Source organism: Poecilia reticulata, linkage group LG12 (assembly GCF_000633615.1).
Source record: "Poecilia reticulata strain Guanapo linkage group LG12, Guppy_female_1.0+MT, whole genome shotgun sequence".
Lineage (NCBI taxonomy): Eukaryota > Metazoa > Chordata > Actinopteri > Cyprinodontiformes > Poeciliidae > Poecilia > Poecilia reticulata.
This window is the reverse complement of record NC_024342.1, coordinates 15,921,125-15,932,532: the sequence shown is the minus strand read 5'-3', so window position 1 is coordinate 15,932,532 and position 11,408 is coordinate 15,921,125. Positions and strand designations below refer to the sequence as shown.

Genomic DNA, 11,408 nt, shown 5'->3' with positions numbered 1-11,408 from the left:
AGATATTTTTTCTTGTTTTAGAAAATCTTGACAAGATAAATTTTCTTGTTCTGTTGGCAGATAATTTTTCTTATTTTAAGAAAATTATACCCTATTTTTGTACTTTTTTTTCTTGTTTTTGAAAGGGGACTTTTTGCAGTGCAGATTCTAATCTGAAAATAAGATTATTGATGTAAGTGGCAGAAATAAGCAAAGGAATGAAGGTGTGACTAAATGTAGCTGTTGTCTTCAAACCTTTATTTCTGTTAATACTGATTTTCTGCTTGCATTTAATAAAAAAACACATTAAAATTGTAATGTTATCAGACCAATAAAATCCATTTGAATGCATAAATTTGAGCTTAATAAAAAAGTATATTTAGTGCCTGCTTAAAAGTTCTAAAGATACTTTTTTATCGATCAAGCCTCGTTGGACTTCATATTCTGATTTATTGATGAATCGAGGATAATGAAGGCTTAGCAAAGATAACAAATGATTAGAGGAAATGTTTACTTATTTAAGAATTCAGTTCAAAATGTAAATCTGCACCATGTTTGCAGACTTTGTGTAAAATTTCAGGAGGCCCCGTTTGGAAATTTGTTTGCTGAATTAATTTTTTTCACAATTCACATGTGTTGAATGTGGAGATGCCACCAAGGTTGGAGATGTCGCAGAGCGTGCGCTGATTCTCTTCGAAGGTCTTCTTCTGCGGTCTAGGTGTTGAATATTCTAGCCTTTTCCTGGCTGTGCTGCTGCTTGGTGGAGCCCAGAGCTGCTTAATAAATCCACTCCTGAAGGCTAAGCTTATTAAACAGAACAACTTGCAAATTTTTACAAATACGATGAGAGCTCAAATCTCTTATGCGTGGGTAGATTTTTTATTTTTTGCTTTAAATCTTGTTAAAAACTTGCACATGCGCTTGGATTCATTTTTCTTCATTTATTACTGCAGCAGAATATAAAGGATTTATCTATATATGTATATTTTTAAATTCTTTTAGCTCAGAACAGTTTCATTCTGTGCAAACTTGACGGCTAGTCTAAGAAAATCTGATCTAATCTGCCGGTAAAAGTGTCCAAAAGATGCCATGATTAATAAAATCAAGACTTGTCTAAGCATAGAAATTAAAACAGCTGAATGTTTTCTATTTATCTTCTTCCCTCTCACCTCCACATGATAAATCCAATATCTATTCGGCAATTCATATCTGAAGGATGTTCTTTGAATAAATCAAGATGGATGCACAGATTATTTACAATCTCCAGGCCTGAAATTTGCAGATAATTTCCAGTTTTCCCATCAGTGAGCCGGGGGGGATGGCTGTGACAGCAGTGACTGAACCGTGTATCAAATTCCAGGAAAAGGCGGCTTCCCTCCTTAATTTTGTTTGTGCCACACATCTGAAGCATTCCTGAGGAAGGAGGAGGAGGAGAGCAGCGAATCTAAGCAACATAACTTGTGCAGGACAATGAGAGGAGAGCAATCCTCTGAGGTATTTTATGTCTGCTGCCTCCTGGGAAGCCTGTAAATTCAGGGAGTAAATACTGTGGGTCATATATAAACTCAAAACTATGAAAACATGCCCAGACGGTCGTGTTCTTAAAACAAAGAAAAGCCCGAAGCTACAGCTCAGCATATTTCTGCTTACACTCACAGTGCCCCTTCCTGATTTCCTCATTTCCTTTGGAGTCCAGATTTCAGCCGAAGCCGTTTTCTCAGTGGTGAGCTGACCTCAGCTTTTTGCCCGATAGGCGTTTTTTTTAATGCTGACTGGGCTCTTCTAGTTTTCTTTGTAAAAATTTTGCTGTCGACCACCAAACATAAGTTGTTTCACGAAGCTGGGGAACCTTTCTATTGATGAAAATCAGTTTATTTAGAATTTCTTTGTAGTGCCGTTTACTTCTTTCTGTTTTACACCAATTGTTCAAAAGGTAAAAATGGGATTAACTGGAGATTTGTTGCTTGTAAATTATGAGGGAAGCAAAGTCTAATCTGGTTGGTTTGAGAACAGAACTAATTCAGGAGCTTGTTAATTTTCAGTGGATTTAAATGTCTGGAGCATGAAGGGATGTTTGTGTTTCAAACAGGAAGTGATTTAAGCTTAAAGCTGCAAGCCCTTTTTATTAGAAGAAAAAGTTTCAAAATGTTAAATTTGAGCTTTCCTATTTCTCTCTATTTAATAATTCTCATTGGTTTTATTGATTGAAATCAGCACCTCAATTTCCAAGTCTATGTTTAAAAAAATGAAAGTTTGAAACCACAAATCATTTGTCTTTCACTTTGCAAATACACACTGGTTTGTGCTGGTCTGCCACATAAAATCCCATTAAACACCCTGAGGTTTGTGGTTATAACATGAAAAAGTTCAGTTGTTTTCAATACTTTTGCAGCTGTAGTCAGAAATTTGAATAGACATATTTTATCTCTTTATTTCTTCAGAATAATCTGTGCAACTTAAAGATGGATTCCTAATATAGTGCATTTCTTTTCCAGGTGGTTTAAATTGCTGGACAAAACCGGTAAGCCGGACAAAGACCGCGGAGAGGTCCTTCTGGACGTCCAGTTCATGAGAAACAACATGACCGCCAGCATGTTCGACCTTTCCGCTGCAGGGAAGTCCCGCTCCCGGCTGGGAAAGCTTAAGGATAAAGTCCGTGGAAAGAAAAAGGAGCTGGACTCATCAGGTGTGGTGCCTTCGCCCACTCAGGTTCTGACAGACAGCGAAGAAGAGGACGCTAGCGGAGGTGGAGAGGGAGGAAAATCGAAGCAAAGCAAAAGGATGTCTTTGTTTTCTCCGAAATCCAACCTGCAGAGGAACTTGTCTCAGTCCATGTCCGTCCTGCCTGCGAAGAACTCCTCGCTGAGCGGGAGCCAGTCGTCTGGGCTGAACGTGGACTCCTCCGAGGGTCAGCACCTTTTCCTATAATGCCTCCATTAACTTTCTGCATGCATGTTAATTTTTTCTTGTGTGTTTTCAGGCAAAAAGAAGTTCAAGTTCAAGATACATAAGCACTCCAGCAGCTCTAACAGCAAAGACTCATCCTCTGGTCAACAAAAACAGGAGCAGAGCAATTTGTGCATCAACGGCAGCCATGTTTACTGCGAGGAGCCGCCGCCACGGTCGTCTCGCACCGGATCCAGCTTCAGCCTGTCAAGTTCAGGACGTGGATCAATGGAGGATGTCCTGGAAAACCCGTCTCCATCTGTGGATTCGCTTAAAGCAGTGGGGGAGTATTCACCCTGGATGGAAGAAGAAGAGGAGGAGGAAGAGAAAGATGAGGAAGATGAAAATATTAAGGATTTAAGAAAAAAGGAAGAAGAAAAGGCCAAGTTGGAAAAGGCTATGAGAGAAGATGAAGAGGAGGCCATCAGGAAGCAACAAAAGGAGCTGGAGAGGTTGGCTGAAGAAAAGTTGAGACAAGAAGAGGAAAAGGTCAGGAAAGAGGAGGAAGAGCGACAAAAACTGGCAGAAGAAAAAAGAAGACTACAGGAACAAGAAAAGAGGTGCAGAGAGGAAGAAGAAAGGGCCCGAAAGAGGAGGCAGGAAGAGGAGCATAAATTAGCTGAAGAAAAAAGGAGATTGAAGGAGGAAGAAGAAAGGAGGATTGAAGAAGAAAAAGTCAGAAGGGAACAAGAGAGTGTTGAAGAGCAGAGAAGGAAGCGGGAGCAAGAAGAAACGAAGCGGAGGGAGGAAGAAGAGAAGCTTAGGAAGGAAAAGATGAGAATAGAGGAGGAAGAGAAGGCTCATCGAGAAAAGGAGGAAGCTAGGATGATGGCAGAGAAGAGAAGAGAGGAAGAAAGGAGTGAAGCTGAAGAGAAGTTCAGAAAAGAGGAAGGGGAAAGGATTAAGATGGAAGAGATGAGAAGGAAAGAGCATGAAGAAAAGTTAGCAAAGAGGAAAGAACTGGAGGAACAAGAAAGGAGAGCAAGAGAAGAGCAAGAAAAGATGCAAAGAGAGGAAGAGGAGAGAAGGAAACAAGAGGAGGAAGAAAGAGAAGAGCAAGAAAAGATGCAAAGAGAGGAAGAGGGGAGAAGGAAACAAGAGGAGGAAGAAAGAGAAGAGCAAGAAAAGATGCAAAGAGAGGAAGAGGTGAGAAGGAAACAAGAGGAGGAAGAAGAGAAGTTGGCTAAAGAAAAACTGAGACAAGAGGAAGAGGAAAGGGAGGCCGAAGAAGAGCGAGCAAGAAGGGAGGAGGAGGACAGGATTCAGAAAGAGAAAATCAGAAGAGAGGAGGAAGAGAGGAAGAAAAAAGAGGAAGAGGAGAGTAAGAGAAGGCAAGAAGAACTGGAGAAGCTGGCTAAAGAAAATCTGAGACAAGAGGAAGAGGAGAGAAAGGCCAAAGAAGAGCAGGCAAGAAGGGAAGTAGAATGGATCCAGAAAGAGAMAATCAGAAGAGAGGAGGAAGAGAGGAAGAAAAAAGAGGAAGAGGAGAGTAAGAGAAGGCAAGAAGAAATGGAGAAGCTGGCTAAAGAAAAGCTGAGACAAGAGGAAGAGGAGAGAAGAAAGGTTGAAGAAGAGCAGGCAAGAAGGGAAGAAGAACAGATCCAGAAAGAGAAAATAAGAAGAGGGGAAGAAGAGAAGGCTGAGAAACAAAGGTTGAAAGACGAAATGAGAGAAGCAAAGAGAAAAGAATCAAGAATGAAAGAAGAGCAAGCAAAAATGCAAGAGGAGGAGGAAAAAAGAAAAAGAGCAGAAGAAGACAGAATAAAAATGGAGAAACAAAGAGAAGAGGAACTGGAGAAAATGAGGCCTGATGAGGAGAGAATAAGGAGGGAGGAGAGGATTAAGAAGGAAAGAAGGGAAGAGGAGACGTTGGCAAAAGAAAAGAAGGAAACCAAAATAAAAGAAGAAGAGAAAAGTGCAGGAACAAAAATCAAACTGAGAGTTCCTGTAGAAATCACTTCCACTAATCCTTTTGATGAAAACTTCACTCAACCTGAGGAAACTCCCAAATCATCTAAAGCAAAACCTGATGATCAAAGGTTGGTGGATCAATATTCAACTTTCACTGATGATTCAGCAAAATCAGGTCGAATGACAAATCTTTTCTCACCATAAATCTTTAAAAATATGTCCCTCACCTCATCCATTGTTTGAGGAGGTTTCCCTTTTACTTATTCCTTTAAGAATAATCAATTCACATATGGCATCAATATGATGGATGCGATTTAGCAGTAGTCTATTTAAATTTGCAGAGTGAATCATTTCTAGGAAAGTCTCAGCAGTTTATCATTTTCTACTTTAATATTCCTCAGAGGGAAAATATTTCACGGGATCCTCCGCAAAAAAAATAAAAAAAATGGTTCAAATTTTTTTTTGCTCTTGTCCTGTTAAGCATCTGTAAATGATGACTTCGCCTGCAGCAGGATGAAGTTTGGGTAACATGCACAGCTACAAAAATAACCTGCTGTATGGATGACAAATGAAAACTTGCAGCTTGTATTCACTGGTCTGCTTTAGGTGTTTCTCCACCGTAATACCTGCCAACTTAACCACAGCAGTCCATAGTATTTTTACTCTCACTTCTTTTTTTGGAGAGATGTTGAATTCAGGAATATGTTCCTGCATCCATACGTCAGAGAAGCGCTCCACCTTCACCTCCACCTTGACTTCGTCAGCATGTCTTGCTCATGAATTTTGGGTTCCACATACAAAATTGAAACTGTCAGTCTACATGTAACCTTTTCGCTCCTGGCGCACTTCTGGAATATATTTTCTTCAAGCTGTCGGCAACTTTCGAATCCTGAAAGTCTTAAGAACAACAAACAAAAATGCAGGATGACTGGATTTATTGCAGCAAACGGCATGTGACAAAAACTGGATTTAAAGTTTACGCCACAACTTTGCTTCCTGAACCAGAAAAACGGCTAAATAAATGATCTGTAATTCATTCAAGCTGTCAAAATATGTGCATCCCAAACTGAAGTAAATGGATCAAAGTACAGACCAATCCAATAAATTTGTCAATTTATGTAAGAAAAGTTATCACTGTGAAAAATATACATAGATGAATTACACTGACATTTGAAAGGGTTTATTTCTGTTGTAATAATTTTCCACTTAAAGTTAATGAAAATGACATTTAAAATTGGAATAATATTGCGATACACCACTAAAAATAAGAAATGTAGAAGCGGGACTCTGTGACCAATTAGTCCAACATGTTGTTTTATGGATGGTGGGCAACAACATGCAAACTCCACACAGTGGCTCACACTAGTTGCTATCTAAATCCCCCCATTGGGCCCCTAAATTTAATTCAGCTCAGGGAAAATCAGTTTTTTTGTGTTTCGTTTTTGAGCGACATCAATGCAGACACAAAATTTGTATACAGAAATGCCAGTTTGGCAACCAGGATTCCTGCTCAATCGGGAAATTTATGGAGCTTGATTTCACTTTTTTCCGGAAGTGGGAATTCATAGAAAGCAGAATAAGAGGATTTATAGGGTATATTTATCTCCATTGTCTGAAATGTGTGTCCTTCTTTCCCTTTCTGTGTCTTGTGTTCTTCTAACGCTACATCCAGATGTCCTTACTCGCTTCTCGCTCACCACCTCCTTTTTGCAGCCCTCTTGCTTTTGCAGATTACATATTTGCTGTAACTTTACAGTGAAGTTTTGATTCATATTATAATGTAAACACTAAGGTTTGGAGTAAACGTTAAGGGGAAAACTTGTGTAGGATCATGGGACAACAGGAAGTGAGGCCAGCTTACTTGAAAGGGTAAAGGAGATATTAAAAAAAAAAACATTTCAGGAATTTGCATCAACGAATGTAAATTTGAGAGATTGATTTTAAAGGACAATAGGATTAAATATTTGGAAACAGTGAACAAAATTTAAAATCAATTGGAGTAAGTATTAATTATCTAAATGGTTACAATGTGGTGGCAGTGAATACTTGATGAAAATGTTAATCTGAATGTTTCCCATGTCCTGTTTCTCAGTCTTAGAGCTCTGTGACCGATCGTCTCAACACTTCTCTTCTAAATGCAACAGGAGGCTGATGCCTACATAAAAATTGCATGGCTTTGAGCTCATGTGTTAGTTTGAAGGAGAGAGCAGCCTGGGCTGAAGGATGAAGAGCATTTCACAGTCTTGCCTCATTGTATCAAGTATTATGTGAAGAAGCTCTTTACAGTTCACTGCTAGAGTATTCGTCCTTCTTGAGAGTTTTAACATTTCATCAAGTTGCAGTGACAAATATCTGTATTTATTTGGGATATTGTGAAATATGTATTTTTTTGCTGGTTTAAGTGAAGTGGAAGGAAGTTTTAAAAAGCTCAAGACCTCAAGTTTCGTTGGCATTTGCATTGACACATATCCAAGCCAATATTTAACTACAATTTAATCTGGTTGCTTTGTAAATCAACAGACTAATCTTTTTTTGTTTGTTTATTTTTTAGCAGCTGAAACTCCTATTGGATTGAAAGCATCTGTAAATGTTAGTTTTCAAATCTCACATTCTAAATAGGATTTAGGTCTTAACTTTGACTAGGCCATTCTAACACATGGAAACACTTCAATCTAAACTCTTCCTTTAGCTCTAGATATATTTCCAGGGTGGCTGAACTGAAAGGTGAATCTTTGTCTTTTCTGGCTGCTAACAGATTTTCTTCCAGGATTGCCCTGTGCTTTTCTTTCAATCATCCTCTCATCAACTCTGAACATCTTCTCTGTCTGTGCTAAACAAAATAATTTCCTCTTTATGATTCACTACAGGAAAGATGTGTAGTAATGGTTTCGTAGCATAATTTTCCGATGCTTACCGTATTTCCTACGTTGGAAACTTTAAATAGGACTTCTTATGACAGTCTTTGAGTGGTGTTGTTCTTCTTGCTACTCTTCCATAAAAGCCAGATCATTATTTTCCTTCCATTTGATCTCCATCACTACTTTGTGTTTGCTTATCACATGAAATATTGATAATCTACGTTGGACTGTGCATGAGATGGTCAAGGAATCCAAATGCTTTTGAGAGTCTCTTTGGCGGAGAGAAGAATCAAATAGAAATGGCCTTTATTACCCTAAACAGTGGAAATTTAGGGGTAGCAGCAATATTGGATATACAAGTACACATTTAGAGTTCCATAAGTGTTAAATATATATATATATATATAAACAAGATTAACAAAATTAATAGTTACAATACTGTACAGTGGTCAGACTAGAAATATCATGAAACAGTTCTTTCTTGTGCACCATTTGTGGTTTAATCCAAAGATGTGCAGCTGAATTGGATGACTAATTTAAATATACATAATGTTCATGTGTATTAAACTCTAAAAACACAGACTGTTTGCAGTTTGTTAAAGATGGCACTGAATAAGAAAGGAAACATTTGTGTTCGAATATGTTTTCTTGACTCTGTATTTTTTGCTTCACTGTGGAAAGTCTGATTAATTGACAGCCGACTTTTGCCCACACTTTGTGTCTGTCATTTTCAGATGTCAGTCATCAGCGGAGAGCGGGGTAGCTTCCACCAGCGAAAAGGACCCAACTAACATTCAGCGGGAAAAAAGAGCAGCTCCTAAGCCTCCGGGAAGGAATCAGCAGGAGAGACAAAAACAGGACGAGGAGGAGACGTCGACACAACATCTGCCACAAATTAACAAGCAGAGTAAAGACAAAGATGTCAAAACTGTCAGCGTTGCTCCCCAGCGCTCGGTGCAGATGATTGCTCCTCTAAACAGGTCTTCCAAAGATTTGAGAAACACCCAGAGCACGACGGAGCATGATTCTGCCAAAGAAGCGACAAGCAAACACAATAAACGTCCTGCTCCATCCATACCGTGCGCTGCTGAAGATGAGCTTCACAGAGGTGCGGCAGAGATTAAAAACGACGCCGTTTGTGGTTTAAACCCGTTTGAAGATGATGATAATGAGGAGGAAAATGAGCTCACGGTTCATAAGGATGCAACAACCTTTGTTAAATCTGATCCGGTAGTTTGGCCTCCTGTCAAATCGCAAGCTGCTGACAAAGATTCTGCTAAAGTCAAATCGTCAAAAGTAGCTCGAGCTCCCCTACCTCCTGATCCAAATGACACTCCTTCAAGCTCCACTGTCAGTCGAAACCATGACGAAACTGATGTTTCAGATGACAGTGGAGAGACGGCTCCAAACAAGGCATGCAACGCACAACAAGAGGTCAAAAGTCACGTACAGGTCCAAGAGAGTCCAAACAAAGAGTCCAAGAAGGTTGTGACCACGACTGGTGCGAGAGAGGAGGGGCCTCCGGTAATTTCACGCAGGTAAGACGCTTTAGTCCTCAGCATTAGTTTGTCTAATTTAATCTTTGGTATGTCTACAGTACCTTGCAGAGTATCATTGCTCACACTTGTCACATCGGAACCATCATTGGGATTTTATGTGATAGACGAGCACAATGAACTGCAGCATTTTGAAGTAGAGCCTCTGAGAAGGTAACATTGGTAAACAAATGGCATCATTAAAACAACAAGGATTACAGCAGACAGGACAGGGTCAGGGATAAAGCTGTGGAGAGGTTTAAAACGTGATCGGGATATTAAACAATAGTCTAAGCTTTGTGCATCTCAGGGAGCATTGATCAATTAATCATTAAAAAATGAAGAGTGTATGAAAATCTGTGGGGGGCAACACAAAGACCTGAGAGTGAGGCCGTGTTTTACCTTCCAGCAGAACCATGAGCTCGCCATATGTTAGAACAATGTTCAGATCTTTAATTAAGAATATGCTTGAAAGATTTAGGAATTATTTAGATGCGACTCAATCTGAGGGAGTTTGAGCGTTCCTACAAATAACATGCAAAAAAAAAGGGTTTCAATAATTTTGTTTTTATCAAACGGCTAGCTTTCATTGAGTTATGTGATTTTTTTTTTTTTTTACAAATTATACATTTAAATTCCCTTGCCTTTACTACATTTTGCTTCATCTTGCCATTCTCTTTACATGTTTCATTCTCAACCCTTTTGTCATTGCAGACTTCAGCCTGTAAAACCCCTTAATCCTCTGGAGCAACAGTCTGACTCAGTTGGTAAAGTTGGAAATGATAAAGCCACAGGATTAGACTGTAATGGAGTTCAGCACAAAACAAATGTAGGTATTCTATTTTTATTTAATTTTTTCAGTTTTAGCTAAATGTTTAATGCCAATCTAGAGATTGCTGTGACGTTTTCATGATCAAAGATGACCGTTGTCTCTTTACTTCACGTCCCTCCCACAGGTTGGCACAGGGAGATCAGGGCCGTACTCCCAGCTGACTCGAGAGGAACTGATCGCTCTGTTGTTGAAACAGGAGAGCCAGCTCTCTGAGAGAGATAAAAAGATATCAGAGCTGGAACTGTACATTGACAACTTACTGGTGCGAGTCATTGAAGAGAGTCCAAGTATCCTCATGTCCATGAGCTCTTTAAAGAAGCCTGTCTAAGTGGATTTATAGCTGACTCTCAGAATCAGATCCCTGAGGTCTGACTTTATTCATTTCACGACTACATGAGAAACCTGGCTTCCAAAGATGTTTATCACTGAATACTGGCTCTTTTGTAGTAGGATAAACCTTTAGGTTAATAGATCAACAAGAGAAATCAAAGAGAAGAGATGAAATATTACTGTGATGACTGTAGCAGTTTCAATTAAATCTTTTTTATACCAGAAAATTCTCTCTTTCAGTCAAGTGTAAAAGGGGATTCATATATGTTCATTGCTTTCATATAGTCTTTTAAGCGTAAAGTTCAAGCTTAAAAGACTTGCTATACTGCCTGGTTAAATCAAAACATTTTTCCCCTGCCTGGTCAAAAAGAGCCTTATGTGCTGCAATTATATCTTTTTTTCTTTTTTTTTCTTTGCATTCTGCAAACCAAGAGCACTTTATCTTTGAATGTTGAACACTGAAAAATATACACTGTCTTTGGAACTGGGTGAGCTGTTTTTGTATATTTGCAAAATAAAATTAAAAATGTATAAATCCATTTCTTGTTTCATTCATTCAGTAGTAGTGTTATGAAATGGCATGAATGAGGAAAACACAGAATATACCAATATGTACAGGACTTGAACAACTCATTTACATTACATGCACACTGGTTATATTACATTTAATAAATCATGTTCAATCATCTTCTGGCTGCATGTCACAAATTACAGTGAACATTTGTGAAATGGTTTTAAATACAAATTTTTCCCATTTTTGTCTCGCATTGACTGCAAAAACAAAAATAGTTGGGAAACCTCCGTGTTTAAATACAGGTTTAAAGTATACAGGAAGCTTGTACTTTTTATTTTTTTTAAATCTTGGTTTGATAGTTTAGCTAAAGAAGACAAATGTGCCCTTAGAAGTATTGTTATTACACTAATCCGCAGAACATCAATGGAAAATGGAGATTGGCATACGTAAAATGTAATATTGACAGATAAGGTTGTTTATGTACCTCTTAATGTGGCGACAAT

At 38.7% G+C, this 11,408-nt stretch overlaps 1 protein-coding gene across 1 annotated transcript in view; it reads left to right on the top strand.

Annotated features, from left to right (window-relative positions):
* rab11fip1b (RAB11 family interacting protein 1 (class I) b) overlaps nt 1–10,930 on the top strand; it is an 18,558-nt gene extending 7,628 nt beyond the window's left edge. The window contains exons 2-6 of the mRNA XM_008424153.2: nt 2,475–2,887; nt 2,960–4,964; nt 8,429–9,232; nt 9,944–10,058; nt 10,186–10,930. Coding sequence (XP_008422375.1) covers nt 2,475–2,887; nt 2,960–4,964; nt 8,429–9,232; nt 9,944–10,058; nt 10,186–10,389 — 3,541 coding nt within the window. The 3' untranslated portion in view covers nt 10,390–10,930. The remainder of the gene's footprint in view (nt 1–2,474; nt 2,888–2,959; nt 4,965–8,428; nt 9,233–9,943; nt 10,059–10,185) is intronic.
* Nucleotides 10,931–11,408: the final 478 nt, after the last annotated feature.